Here is a 16,096-nt window from a genome sequence, read left to right on the forward strand (position 1 = left end):
CAAATTTTCTCCATCATTCTCATTTCTCTTTCCTTTTTTAGTTTATATGGCAACATCTTCCTGTTTCTATTTTGTTTCTATTTCTTGTACTGTTAACATGGATAGTTGTTGCCATAGCAGTTTAATTTGATGTAAAGTTTTAGCATCTGTAGGTGTCTTTTGCAGCTCAATTTCTCTCTGTCTGATTTCATTCAGTATTTCATCCCTCATCTAGAGCTTGGCATGCAGGGATTATAGAGACATGTCCATATGTAGTTTCCTTGACAACAATATAGAAGTATATTGCAACTTCTGGGATTTTTTTTTAACTACAGCCCTACAATTTCCTCATGATTTCCAACTGGAGTTCTAATCAGATCCACCCATGTTTAGCCTTTCTCAATCCATCCAAAATTGTCTACATCTTAATAAATTAGACTTTAACTGAGAAGAAAATAAACATACAGTTTTCTCTGCTTTATTAATGAAAACTTTTTTTCATGACAGCCAGTTTGGTGTAGTGGTTTTAAAGCATCATGCTAGAAACAGAGACACATTGAGTTCTAGTTCTTAGGCATGTAGCCTACTGTATAACCTTGGGTCTGTTATAGTATCTCAGCCCTAGAAGAAGCAATGACAAACCACTTCTGAAATTTTGTCAAGAAAATTACAGTTGCCATGAGTCAACACCAACTCAGAGGCATTTCCCCATAAAAGAGATATTTTGCACAACTACCTCATCCTCGCTATGTATTACTTCTCTTCTTTTGAAAGAAGTTACATATTTCAATTGTCATATTCCAATCATGAGAACAATCCAACTAATTATATTTGGTTTCCAAAAACTAAGTATCAAGATGATTTTACTGACTTTTATTTGAATGATATTTAAGCCACTTATTTGTATCACTTCACTTCACCTTGGATTTTACATAAATGGGAAAAATAAATTATATGATTCCAGATTCGCTTTGTAAGGGGAAATACAGAATACCAACTCTCAAAGGAAGGCTTATCTATTTGATAAATATAGCAATAACAATAGCACTTATTTATTTATTTATTTATTTATTTGTTTGTATTTGTATACCGCCCTATCTCCCGAAGGACTCAGGGCGGTTAGACTTATATACTGCTTTACAGTGCTTTACAGTCCTCTCTAAAAGGTTTAGAAGTCAGCATATTGTCCTCAACAATCTGGGTCCTCATTTTACTGACCTCGGAAGGAGGAAAGGCTGAGTCAACCTTGAGCCGGTGAGATTTGAACTGCCAAACTTCTGGCAGCTGGCAATCAACAGAAGTAGCCTGCAGTACTGCATTCTAACCATTGCGCCACCATGCAATATGCTATCCAGGCCTGTTCTCTGATACCATCAAGCCTCTATTTATTAAAAATAAAAACTGAATCCAAATACCTGCAATTCTGCGATTCCTTTAACATGTATTATGAAGAATAGTTGTGCAATATAAATTTCAATTACAGGTAGTCTCTGACTTACAGTTCATTTAGTGACTGTTCAAAGTTACAATGGCACTGAACAAAGTGACTTATGACCGTTTTTCACACTTAAGGCAGTTGCAGAATCCCCCGAGTCACATAATCAAAATTCAGACACTTGGCAACTGACTCATATTTATGACATAGCAGTGTCCAGGATCATGTGATCAACTTTTGCAACCTTCTAACAAGCAAAGCAAATGGGGAAGCTAGATTCACCTAACAACCTGTTACTAACTTAACAACTGCAGTGATTCACTTAACAACTGTGACAAGAAAGGTCATAAAATGGGGTAAAATTCACTTAACAATTGTCTCCCTTAGCAACAGAAATTTTGAGCTCAGTTGCTATCTGTACCACAAAACTGCTTAAATAAAACTAATGATATCTATAAAAGTAAAGTGAGTACCAACCCTAGCTGAGTACATCCATTCCTTCCTATCCAATTTGAAAAAAAATCTTGCTGCAACCCACATTTACTAAAAGATTTCCACCAGGGTGAAATGCTCCTGGTTTGGATCGGATCTCTCAATCTGGTAGCGATGGAGGTGGGTGGTTCGGAGAACTGGTAGCAAAAATCCCTGTCCCCCCCACCCGCCCAGCTGAGCCACGTGATCATCAGAAATTTTTTTTTTAACTTTTAAAAGCATTTTTTTCTACAACCTCTTTGGCCGAAGAGGTTGTAAAAAATGCTTTTAAAGGGTTCTGGTGATCAGGCAATACAGCTGGGATTGTCAGAACCCTTTAAAAGCATTTTTTCTACAACCTCTTCGGCCGAAGAGGTTATAGAAAAAATGCTTTCAAAAGGCTCCTCTCGCGATCCCAGCTGAGTTGCCTAATCATCAGAGGCATTTAAAAGCATTTTTTGGCTGAAGAGGTTGTAGAAAAAATGCTTTTAAAAATAAATTTTAAAAAAAGTTGGCCATGCCCACCCAGTCACATTATTCCCCCACCAAGCCACGCCCACAGAACCGGTAGTAACAAATTTTACATTTCACCCCTGATTTCCACCATCAATTTATGATGGATGAATTACTTGGAACCTGACAACTCTTTTCAATATGAAAGAAAGCTTCGGTTTTGTATTAGAATTTTCCAGTCATCCCTGTCCTCTAGTTTCCTCTCCCAGAGAGTGATTTCCAGTCAAGATAAACAATACTATCCCTTTTTTAATTATAGAGGATTTGTAAGTGAAGGATCATATTGTATCACAAATGCAGCACAAGGTGGTGCTATTGCATAACAGACAACAATATCCAAAAGCCATCTGCTCTTCTGGTGGCCTGCAAAAATAAGATATTATTATGCACACGGACCTCAGAGACAAAGGCAACAGATTTTATAAAAAGCAGACTTAAGAAATCTGGGGAAAAAACACGTGCAGTTCAAGATACAGAAATAGGACAAAATAAAGATTTCTTGGGAAGAATAACTATGGACAGTGATTCCTGTGTTTTCATTCTGCATTCAAGTGAACCTGAATCAATGGAAAGAAGTTGCATTAGAAGGCAAGTTCTGACTTTTTTTCTCTGTCTAAATGTTCTCTGTCTAGAAATGTGTGAGTCTTTGCGCTATTCAGTGCCTGAAGAAAAGAAAACTGGGTTTCTAGTAGCTAATGTGCTGAAAGATTTAAAAACAGATGTAAAGGAATTATCTGCTAGGAAAGCCAAGCTAGTTCCAAAGGGCTCTAAAGAGTATTTCCTGCTGGATCTTCATTCTGGGAACTTAATATTAAAGGATACAATCGACAGAGAGGTTCTGTGTGGTCAAAATGAGCCCTGTATTCTTTTTTCTGAAATTGTGCTAGAAAATCCATTACTGCTACATGGAATTGAAGTTGAAGTAGAAGATGTGAATGATAACGTTCCCAAATTCTCTAAAACTGAGTTCCTTTTTGAAATATCTGAGCACATTCCAACAAAGACCAGATTCCCTTTGGAAAGGGCTGAAGATTTAGACAAAGGAGAAAATGATGTTCAGAATTATACACTTATTCCTAATGAACACTTTAAACTAGAAGTGCAAACTTACACTGATGGTAGCAAATATGCAGAACTGGTTTTAGAGAAAGCATTAGACCGTGAGACGATTCCTTAGATTACCCTAATTCTACAAGCAGTGGATGAAGAGTTCCCAAGGAGAACTGGTATAGTGCAAATAATAATTGATATTTTAGATGCAAATGATAATGTTCCTCATTTTGAACAATCTGTGTACAAGGTGTAGATTGTGGAAAACAGCCCACCAGGTTTATTGGTCACTAAAGTTGCAGCCAATGATGGTGATCAAGATGTCTATGTTCACATTACTTACACTTTTAGCCAAGTACCAGGAAATGTGCTTAGATCATTCAATTTAAACAATCATACTGGAGAAATTACTCTTGTAGGGAAAATTGATTATGAAGAAAATAGCAAATATGAACTGAATATCAAAGCCACAGATGGAGGGGGACTGTCTGCTTACTGCAAAGTCCAGGTGGACATTGAGGATGAGAACGACAATGCCCCAGAAATAACCCTATCGTCTTTCACTAATCCCATACCAGAAGATTCTCCTCCAGGAATAGTGGTGGCCCTCTTTGGTGTCAGAGATCAAGATTCTGCGGACAACAGCAGAACTATTTGCAACATTGATCCAAACCTGCCCTTTATCCTAAAATCTACAAAGAACAATTATTACCAAATTGTGACTCAACAGCCATTGGACAGAGAACAAATGTCACAATATAATATTACCATCATAACCACTGACCAAGGCTTTCCCAATCTTACTTCAATGAGAATTATTACTATTTATATTTCAGATGTCAATGATAACCCTCCAGTATTTGAAAGATCTTTCTATGATTTCCACTTGAGAGAAAACATTCCAAGTTTGCTCATTGGATTAATCCATGCAATTGATTTGGATTCAGAACAGAATGCCAAAGTAACCTACTCTCTTTTGCTTGGAAAGATCAGGGAAGAGTCTGCATCATCTTTCATCTCCATCAACTCTGAAACTGGGAACTTGTATGCCATTCGATCTATAGATTATGAGGATATACAGGATTTCCAGGTGATGGTGAGGGCTGTAGACAAGGGCTCACCTCCCCTGAGCTCAGAAACAATGGTCCGAGTTCTTATCACGGATGAAAATGACAATGCCCCCTTCATCCTCTGCCCCCTTCAGAACAGCACTTCTCCATCAAATGATCTGGTTCCCAGGGGAGCAGAGACAGGCTACCTCGTCACCAAAGTAGTGGCAGTGGACAGAGATTCAGGGCAGAATTCTTGGCTTTCCTATCAGTTGCTGAAGGCCACAGATCCGAGTCTCTTCACTGTTGGGACTCATAATGGGGAGGTGAAAACCATGAGGCCAGTGAACATCCGAGACAGTTTCAAACACACTCTTATTGTGGTAGTGAGGGATAATGGGCATCCTCCTCAGTCTGCCTCAGCGACCCTAAGAATTCTTCTAGTGGACGGCTTCTCTGATCCTTACATGAAAATTATGGATAATCCTAAAGGTGAAGTCCCGCAGGAGGGAGATCATACTCTAACACTGTATTTGATTATCTGTTTGGTTGCCATCTCATCCATTTTTCTGCTTTCTGTTGCGGTGTTTATTGCAACCAAGTTTCAGAAGTGAAGGAAGTTCATAGGAAGTTCTCATTCTGCATTGAATTTCCCTGTGGAACAAAATGTGCAAGAAAACTGTGGAGATCGTATTTCTAACACATATTGTCAGGCCTACAATTATGAAGTATGTTTAGCTGGTGGGTTTTTAAATAGTGAGTTCAGATTTCTCAGGCCAATATTTCCTATTTTTTCAATGGATCCAAGGAATTCAACAGACTCTCAGGATACCAAAACTCATGTCAAGGAAAATGAATTGATGTCTCAGGTAAGCATATTTCCAACAGTTTTTTATCTTAAATTTCTAATATTTGATTATTTAAATATGCCATAGGGAGCAGCTCTTCTATCGTTAATTCTAAAAAGGTTGCGTCCATGGATAGACTGTATTATTCTGCATTTATTTCTGAGTGAATCCTTTTGTTTTGCTTTGCTTTTTTAAACTTTCCTTTGGGTTTTTTCTCACTGTTTTTTTGTATTCGTCTTTTGTAATGTTCATTTCTGCCCATCATTTGAAGAAGTCAAAATCATCTTTCCTATTTAAGGTAGAGAATTTTCATATGATTCTTTGAGTCTCAGAAAGACTGGAAAGAACTGCAGCTGAAAGGAAAGTTAAAGGCTTTGAATAAAAAAAAAACTTTCACTTTAGAAAGAATCTCTCCTATGTTCTCTTCCTTACTTATGCATTGATGGTCAGGATGTATATTCCATTTCACATTATTTTCTGGTTAAAATAGAAAAAAGACATCTAAATGTCAGTATGATGTGGGATACGAAATTGGGAACACAGGTGTTCCAATTAAACTGGATTTCCTGCAAATGCTATTATCATATTAACAATTTTTGTTATGTTGTTATAATATTTTATTTGAAAAAACAGAGGTATTTTTAGACAGGTGGGCAATATGGGTATACTGATCATGATTTGCGTGCTTTTAGATGCTGATCACATGAACACCATCGTGCAGATTGGACTCATTCAGCCATTTGTATAAGTCCAATCTGCACGTTGGCCCAAAAAACTCACAAAAATTTTTGCCTAGCAAAATGAAAGTCTAGTGAGTAAACTGGTGTCCCCCATCACTTAAGAGAAGGACTTTGAAGGAGCAGTTTGCAATAATATCCAGCTTTAAACAAAATCTTCCATTTGCTTTTAGAAAATACCACCACCACCAGGCCTGAAATTTTAGGTCTAGAAAGGCTTGAACTATGTCGTCTACGTTTCGACCTATGCTTAGTTCATAAGATTATTTACCAAAACGTTCTACCTGTAAATGAATTTCAGTTTCAACCATAATAATACAAGGGCCATCAATAGATTTAAACTCAATGTAATTTGCTCTAATCTTAATTGTAGGAAATATGACTTCTGCAATAGAGTAGAAAATGTCTGGAACACTCTACCTGTTCCTGTTGCTAGTCTCTCTAATCCCCATACCTTTTACCGTAAACTGTCTACTGTGGACCTTTCATGTTTCTTAAGAGGTCCCTAAGAGGGAGCACATAAGTGCACCAGCATGCCTACCGTCCCTGTCCTACTGTTCCTATATGTAATCATTCTATGTGTTTATGGCTATGTTTTGCCAATTTGTATCCTTTTTTTTTGTGCCAAAATTTTTTCATGTGTCCATGTCTGTGTCTACTCTGTTACTTCTTTTCTTGTATTTGTTGACAATAAAATAAATAAATAAATAAAACAAATTTACATAAACTCACTAATTCTTGTTAGTGCTATCATTCAAATGGTGTCATACAATTGAAGACTTCGCATATTCAGGGATACCAATGCATAGGTATAGAATAGTGATACCTGGCTCAATATATATATATATATATATATATATATATATATATATATATATATATATATATATATATATATATATATATATATATATATATATATATATATATATATAAAGCTTATTGTCATTGTACGTATATACACTGTATACCCATACAACGAAATTCACATAACACCCAGAGACCAGCCCAACATACATGATAATCCCCCCCAAACACCTTCCCAAAATTTCCCCCATCCCTAAACCACCCAAGCATCCACACAACAGACCAAGTAATGCTGTCCAATAGCTCACTGATGGTGGCCCTTTAGTTCATTGTTGAGTGCAATTCCAACAATCAATCAAGTACCCATCACCCTACCATCCATCCAACCAACCACCCAACCAGCCATTCAAACAGCCATTCAGCCAGCCATCCAATCAGCCATCCAAACAGCCATCCAAACAACCATCCATCCAGCCATCCAAACAGCCATCCAAACAGCCACCCAACAATTCACCCAAACAGCCATCCAACCAACCAGCCAAACTACCATCCAACCAACCACCCAACCAACCACTCAACCAAACATCTCAATAAACAATCAAGTACCCAACATCCAAACACTCACCTCCCAAAACATCCATCCACCCATCCAACCATCTATACAACCACCTGTTGTACACAACCCCCAACCTACCAACATCCAAAACTAGGTATGCACGCCCCTTACCTCTTCAACACCAACTACTACAGATCTCAAATGCAAATTGATAAATGCGAGAAGCATTGTTAACAAATTACCTGAATTTATCCTCTTGTTAAACAGTGGTACATTCGATATCATTTTTGTTTGTGAAATATGGCTGAACTCATCCCTTCCTGACTCTATTATCTCAAACAAAGAATATCAAATTCATCGATCAGATCGTGAAATCCGAAGAGGTGGTGGAGTGGCTATCTTTTACAAAAAGTCACTGAATCTAAAAAATATTCAAGTCTCACACAAACTTTCTCTCCCTGAAACTATTGTATGCGACCTATCCCTTAACACCACTCTTCGATTCTTACTATGCTACAGAGCCCCTGAATATGACATTACCCATGCAAATATGCTAACCTCACTGCTAACATGGGCTACCTCTTGCCCATACCCTCTCATCTTCCTGGGCGACCTAAATCTACCTCTCATTAACTGGATAACTAATGAATGTACAACTGATCCAATCCATACTACACTATACAACGCTGTTACAAACCTAGGTCTTGAACAACTTGTAACTAACAATACAAGACTCAACAACTGCCTTGATCTCATCTTCTGCAACAACCCAAACTCAATTTACGGACTACAAATTAAAGAACCCTTTTCCAACAGTGACCACTGCACGATTGATTTTCGTCTCAATATACGTCCATACTCAAATCATCATAACAATAGTATCCCCATCTACAACTTCAAAAAAGCCAACTACGACCTTATAAACAACGATCTTTCATTTCTGGACTGGCAAAATCTGTTTGCTAACTGCATAACTGCTGAAGACCACTATAGAGTTTTCCTACTTGAAATCAATAGAGTCATTAAACTATATGTACCACAAATGACTACTATGACCAAAAAAAACAAACTACCCATATCAATAAAAAAGCTTCAATCAAAAAAAAAATCCTTCTGGAAAAGAAACAAAAAAGGCTATGTTACAAATTTCAAAAACTGCTACAGAAACATATGCAACCAAATAAAAACTGAATGCACAAATTACCACACCAAGCAAGAAGAGAACCTTCTACGCACAAATTCCAATCGTGCCTTTTATAATTTTGTCAACAATAAACTTAAAGATTCAAGATCCATCCCATCACTAAAAGAGTCTAACAACAAAGAATGCAATGACGAAACAGTCAAAGCAAACCTCTTCAACATTTTCTTTGGCTCAGTTTTTGTTAACTCCGATAACACATATCCGATATTCCACAAACGAACCAGCAATGACTATGATGATTTAACTCATATAGATTTCACAGAAGACAACGTTGGAAAAGCTCTTCACAACTTAAAACCATCGCTTTCTATTGGACCCGATGGACTATGTGCATACTTCTTAAAAAAACTTTCCATTAATATAGCAGAACCCCTAAGTGTTATCTTTGATAAAGCTTTCACTACCAGTTCTCTTCCCAAACTTTGGTCACTAGCCACAGTCAACCCTATCTTCAAAAAAGGAGACCCCAGCTTAGTTGAAAACTACAGACCGATCTCCCTTTGCTGCGTCACCTGCAAAGTCATGGAATCTATCATCAACCAATCCATTACCTCACACTTAGAAACTAACAACCTACTCTCCAACAAACAATTTGGTTTCAGGAAAAAATTATCATGTAACTTATAACTTCTCCACTGCAAAAACATATGGACTTCAAATCTCGATCAAGGCAAATCAATAGATGCAATCTACATAGACTTCTGCAAAGCTTTTGACTCAGTAATACATGATAAACTTCTCCTAAAACTAACATCCTATGGCATCTCAGGACCCCTCCACAAATGGATATCTGCTTTTCTGTCTAACAGACAACAAGTGGTCAAAATTGGCAATGCTTTATCAAATCCTGTTCCTGTCAAGAGTGGTGTTCCTCAAGGCAGCGTCCTTGGACCAACACTCTTTATACTATACATTAATGATCTCTGTGACCACATCTCAAGTAATTGTGTTCTCTTTGCTGATGATGTCAAGCTATTTAGCACCACAGACAATACTTCTATCATTCAAAACGACCTTGATCATCTATCCACCTGGTCTAAACTTTGGCAGCTCCAAATTTCAACCAGCAAATGCTCAGTCTTACATATAGGAAAAAAGAACCCAAAAACTAAATACATACTAGATGGACATTACCTTACAGATGACCCCCATCCTGTTAAAGACCTTGGAGTTTTCATGTCAAATGATCTAAGTGCCAAAGCCCACTGCAACTACATAGCAAAAAAAGCTCTAAGAGTTGTTAACCTAATTTTGTGTAGCTTCTTTTCCAAAAACACCACACTACTAACCAGAGCATATAAAACATTTGCTAGACCAATTCTAGAATACAGTTCGCCTGTTTGGAACCCTCACCACATCTCTGACATCAATACAATTGAACGTGTCCAGAAATACTTTACAAGAAGAGTTCTCCATTCCTCTGAAAACAATAAAATACCTTATCCCACCAGACTTGAAATCCTCGGCTTAGAAAACTTGGAACTCCGTTGCCTTCAACAAGACCTAAGTTTAACTCACAGAATCATCTATTGTAATGTCCTTCCTGTCAAAGACTACTTCAGCTTTAATTGCAATAGTACTAGAGCAACTAATAGATTTAAACTTAATGTCAACCGCTTTAATCTAGATTGCAGAAAATATGACTTCTGTAACAGAATCATCAGTGCTTGGAATACTTTACCTGACTCTGTGGTCTCTTCTCATAATCCTAAAAGCTTTAACCAAAAACTTTCTACTATTGACCTCACCCCATTCCTAAGAGGACCATAAGTGGCGTGCATAAGCACACAAACGTGCCTACCGTTCCTGTCCTATTGTTTTTCTTTTCTTTTTCCTATATATATATATATGCTTATACCTTTGTATACTATATAACCTTTCTGTATGATAGTTACATATATTGTTGTGACAAAGTAAATAAATAAATAAATAAATAAATAAATAAATAAATAAAAATAAATTATAGCTCTGGGATAAAAACTATTTAGAAGATGTGTAATAGTAGTAGTAGTAATAATAGTAACTGCAAGAGGACTTTTGGACTCCTAGTGGACAATCACTTAAATATTAGCTAGGAGTGTGCTGCAGCCATCAAAAAAGCTAATGCAATTCTAAGGCTGCATTATTAGAGCAATAGGATAGGATAGGGTAGGATGGGATGGGATGGGATGGGATGGGATGGGATGGGATGGGATGGGATGGGATGGGATGGGATAGGATAGGATAGGATAAGCTGGAATCAAGATCAAGTGAAGTGTTAATACCACTTTATAATGCTTTGGTAAGAGCACACTTGAAATATTGCATTCAGTTTTGGTCGCCACAATATAAAAAAAGGGTTGAGACTCTAGAAGAAGTGCAAAGAAGAACAACAGAAGATGATTAGGATACTGGAGACTAAAACATACAAAGAATGGTTGTGGGAATTGAATATATCTAGTTTAATATATTAAACTATATTATAGGGAGTAGGGGTGTCGGGAATAAGAGTAGGGGTGATATGATAGAAGTGTTCCAATTTCTAATGGCTGCCACAAAGAAAAGAGAGTCAACCTATTCTCCAAAGCACCAGAAAGCAGGACAAGAAGCAATGAATGGAAACTTTTCTTTTATGTAACACTGAGAGCATATGCACCAAGACAAATTCCTTGTGTGTTCAATCACACTTGGCCAATGAAAATTCTATTCTATTCTATTCTATTCTAAACTAATCAAGAAGAGAAGCCAACCTAGAAACTAAGGAGAAATTTCTGACAGAAAAATTAATCAGTAGAACAACTTACCTCCAGAAATTGTGGGTGCTCTAACATTGAAGGTTTTTATGAAGAAATTGGACATCCATTTTTGTGAAATGATACTTCCTGCTTCAGCAGGGGATGGACTAGAGGACCTCCAAGGTCCCTTCCAACTGTGTTATTCTGTTATGTAGTTAAAGAAATGTCAGTACATCATAATATATACATTTCCTAAAAAATTGCATTATTATTAGAGTGACATCCGACTTTGGTTTTATCAACAGCCTTCCTCCACATTCTAGTGGATGGCAAAATCTTAGATCTTCTTTGCTTTTCAGTATAAATATTTCCATATACCAAGTTGAAACTATCAACCTCAGTTAACTCCTAATATATTTATGGTCATGTAAAGGAAAATAAATTATTTAGCCAGGTCCAATACTATTTTTAACATTAAAAATCTAATAATAAAATTTAATAAAATTAAATGTCTAATAATTTCAAAATAAGGATTCCTCACAGTTACATACACAGTGGACTTTATTCATTTTTTTCTGTGACTGAAATTAGTTAAATCTAATTGGAGATGATTAACATAGATCCTTTCTTTTTATTGTTCTGTTCTGATATAATTTAAACAATTTATTTCTGGGCACCCTCAGGGAAAATTATGTTGTAATGCTAGAGTTGTGGATGAGGTAACTGGAATCTCACCAACCTTAAGAGCCATCATTTCCTGTGCAATCTTCATATTTTGAATAGTAGAGACCCTTCAAAACTATGGTTTATTGCCTTGAACAGTAAAGGCCTTTACTGCCTTCAGAAGAGATTCATGAAAGCAGTCCTAGAGGCAGATTCCTCAGGCAGCCACATGGTGGCAGAATAGGCCAACATATTACTGGGAACTTGGAATTTTGGTGTGATCCGAAAAGAACAAAACGTTATGACTAGGGTTCTGCAAGAAGACAAGAAGATTTTAATTAATGAAAGATGAAAGCTGTGAGGTAAAGCAGCAGGAAATTAGTTCTTTGTGAGAGACAAAAACTGGATGAAAGTAAGGAGATGTATATTCTCTTAAAGAATTAAGGGAGAGTCCTGAATCATGGAACAATGCATTAGGAGGAAACAAGGTATGTATCTTTTTTTGTTACTTTGTCTTCCTGGAGCATTATGTATTTCAATCTACTATTCTATACCAGAAGAAACCAAAAGTGGTTCTAAAGTAGCTAATGTGTTGAAGGATTTGAAACTGGAAGAACGGGAATTCGTTGATCGCAGAGCCCATCTCATTTCTGAAAGCACAAAGCAGTATTTCTCCCTTGATATTCATACTGGGGATATATTGATAAATGATAAAGTAGACCGGGACATTCTGTGTAGCCAGACAGATACTTGCATACTTTTATCTCAAATTGTGCTTGACAACCCTTTGGAATCATACAATATTGAAATAATAATAGACGACATAAATGACAATGCTCCCAAATTCTCTAAAAATGAATTTGAGATAGAAATTCCTGAGAATGTTCCTACAAATATGGCACTTCCCTTAGAATCTGCAGAGGATGAGGACCTAGGAGAAAACAGCATCCAAAACTATACGCTCAGCACCAATGAATATTTTTGGCTTCATGTGCAAAGGAACAAAGGTGGAATTAACAACGTGGATCTTGTTCTAAAGAGATCACTAGATAGAGAAAAGGTGCCACATCTCAATATCACCCTAATGGCTGTTGATGGTGGGGTACCACAGAAAACAGGCACTGTTCAAATTAACATTGATATTCTGGACATAAATGATAACCCTCCTCAATTTTCCCAATCTGAATATAAGGTAAAAATAAAGGAAAACCTTCCTATAGGCACTGCAGTGGCTAAAGTGGAAGCTACAGATCTTGATTTGGGTTTAAATGCACAAGTCACCTACTCATTCCATAGAACGCCTGAAAGAATAAACAGTTTATTCTTTTTAAATGAAAGATCTGGAGAAATCACTCTTAGGGGACAGATTGATTATGAAAAAGAAAGGAGCTATAGCATAAATATCAGAGGAACAGATGGAGGAGGACTTTCAGGGCACTGCAAGATACTTATAGAGATTGAAGATGTCAATGATAATGCCCCAGAAGTGTCCATCATATCTCTGAGCAGCAGCTTAAAGGAGGATTCGGCTTTGGAGAAGGTGGTGGCCCTCTTCAGTCTTAGAGACCAAGACTCTGGAGACAACAGCAAAATGGTCTGCTCCATTGAGATGAATCTCCCTTTTGTGCTGAAAGCCACCACAAACAACCTTTATCAGCTTGTGCTCCAAAGTCCCCTAGACAGAGAGAGAGTCTCTGAGTACAACATCACCATCACTGCCATTGACTGGGGATCTCCTAGGCTCACTTCAACAAGACTGATTAATGTTCAGATCTCCGATGTCAATGATAACCCTCCCCTTTTTGAAAAGTCTTCATATGACATGAAGATCAGGGAGAATAATATTCCAGGCTTGCTCATCGGCTCAGTCCATGCTCTGGATCTAGACACAAAACTGAATGCTAAAGTGACTCTCTCACTTTTGTCTGGGAAGAGTGATGGCCTTGTGCCCTCTTACATCTCAATCAATTCTGAAACTGGAAACATGTATGCCCTCCGATCCCTGGACTATGAGCAGATAAGAGGCTTCAGTGTTACTGTGAGGGCATCTGATGGTGGTTCTCCTTCCCTGAGCTCAGAAGTGATTGTCCGAATCCACATCATAGATGAGAACGACAACGCTCCCTTCTTCCTGTATCCCCTCCAGAACAACACATCTCCATGCAATGAGCTGCTTCCCAAATCAGCCGAGGCTGGCTATCTGGTCACCAAGGTGGTTGCAGTGGATGCAGATTCTGGCCAAAACTCTTGGCTTTCCTATGAATTGCTGAAGGCCACGGACCCAGCCCTTTTCAGCATAGGAACACAGAATGGGGAAGTGAAAACCAGGAGAGCCCTGAATGAGCGAGACGCAAACAAGCAGAGGCTGGTGATACTGGTCAGAGACAATGGTCTTCCTCCACAGACCAGCACAGCATTGCTTAATGTTCTTCTTGTGGATGGCTTTTCGGATCCCTTCCTGAGAAGTGTGGATGTCAGTGTGCAAGAACCGGAAGAAGATAAAACCTTGACCAAGTATTTGGTGATCTGCTTGGCTGCAGTCTCCTTTGTGTTCTTGATCTGTATTGTTGTGTTTATTATGGTCAAAATGTTCAAGAAGGATCCCCAAAGCCAATATCCTGCTACTCATCCTCACTTCCCACCTGTCAATTCTGATATCCCAGAGAACTGTGCTGATCCACAGACTGGATCGCTTTCAAAGACTTACCATTATGATGTTTGTTTGACTGGTGGATCTTTAAGTAGCGAGTTCCATTTTTTCAGGCCTCTCTTTCCGGTCTTTTCGGTGGGAGATGTAAATATTCCCGAGTACCACAAGAATTCTGGTTGTGAAGATATCTCTGAGCAGGATGCAGATAACCAATTACATGAACAGGTGAGTTTCCTTTAAGTATTTATATTTTTTTTTTCATATTATTTCATGAAGATTCTTTTCTCTCTTTTTGAAAACTAATTTGGAGGCTGGGTTTTGACAAAGTGCTGAATCTTTTACTGATGTTACTTTTGCTTCAAAGTTCATATATGAAAAAGATATGGCTTGCCCAATAATAATCTGCAGTCTTAGTCCTATTATGAACATTACTTGCAAATCCCTGGCACTGACATTGTCTGCATGAAGCCCAACTCAATTTCTGTTGTCCATGATTAGACTAGTGTCAACTCGTGAAGCTTCACTAGCCTGCTCCCAAGTTGCCATAGGCAGTTGGATAGGGAATCGAGCCTCACAGCTACATCAAGAAATTTGCATCGCAGTCAAAAAAATGTGCATCCTAGCCGGCCAAAGTCAAGGCCATCTCCACAGAAACCAGTAACAGCCAGAGGGAGTGACTTCTACGACCCGTGAAATTGCTTCGTTGGGAAATGTGACTGATGACACACCTGGGGGGGGGGGAGAGAGGAAACAGGGTCAGAGGCAAGGTGTGAACTGAGTGGGGTCGGAGCTGGCTTCACTTGGTCCATGCTGACATGACAGTCCTGATAAACAACTGGATTTTTCTTGAAACTTTGCTTGAGGCTTCTGCTTTTATTAGGGCATCGGTTAGAACCCTGACAACTAGTTCAGATGAACTAATCCATTTCAAAGATCAACTGAACTATTTCAAAGCATTTCTTTCTGCAGATTTCCTGTCAGTACTGTAAAGTTTGGTTTGCACAACTTGCTAAATTAAGGTAACATGCAATAAAATAATTTGAATTCAACATAAAATAGGAATCAATCATCATTACTGTTTTGTATGAATCAGGTCATCGTATTAAGCCACCTTTGAGTATAGACATTTGGGTGAACACAGCACTTATTTGTAATTTAGTTGGTTAAGAATTTAGTATATTATATGAACTTAGCCATCATGTGTGTAGAAAAATATTCCTTATATACAAATTAAATATTTGCACTACCGCTACCATCTTTTTCAATGTTCCCATTATCTTTTTCACTAATTGTTTTTTCATTAGGGATGAAGTAAAGGAGTTGAGTTATTCAGGATACGTTTTTAAAAAGGAAGTGCATAGTAGAGCTAATCTGAAATAAGTATCCTTTTAATTTTTCAAGGTTCAATGATTAAGGGCAT

The 16,096-nt window shown here is 37.7% G+C and overlaps 1 protein-coding gene and 1 pseudogene across 1 annotated transcript in view; both read left to right on the forward strand.

Annotated features, from left to right (window-relative positions):
* The first annotated feature begins 2,963 nt into the window (after nt 1–2,963).
* Nucleotides 2,964–6,052, forward strand: LOC131194991 (protocadherin beta-16-like; annotated as a pseudogene).
* Nucleotides 6,053–12,326: 6,274 nt separating this feature from the next.
* Nucleotides 12,327–16,096, forward strand: part of LOC131194096 (protocadherin beta-16-like) — a 50,509-nt gene continuing 46,739 nt past the window's right edge. The window contains exon 1 of the mRNA XM_058174716.1: nt 12,327–14,901. Coding sequence (XP_058030699.1) covers nt 12,487–14,901 — 2,415 coding nt within the window. The 5' untranslated portion in view covers nt 12,327–12,486. The remainder of the gene's footprint in view (nt 14,902–16,096) is intronic.

Source organism: Ahaetulla prasina, chromosome 3 (genome assembly GCF_028640845.1).
Source record: "Ahaetulla prasina isolate Xishuangbanna chromosome 3, ASM2864084v1, whole genome shotgun sequence".
NCBI classification, from domain to species: Eukaryota; Metazoa; Chordata; class Lepidosauria; order Squamata; family Colubridae; genus Ahaetulla; species Ahaetulla prasina.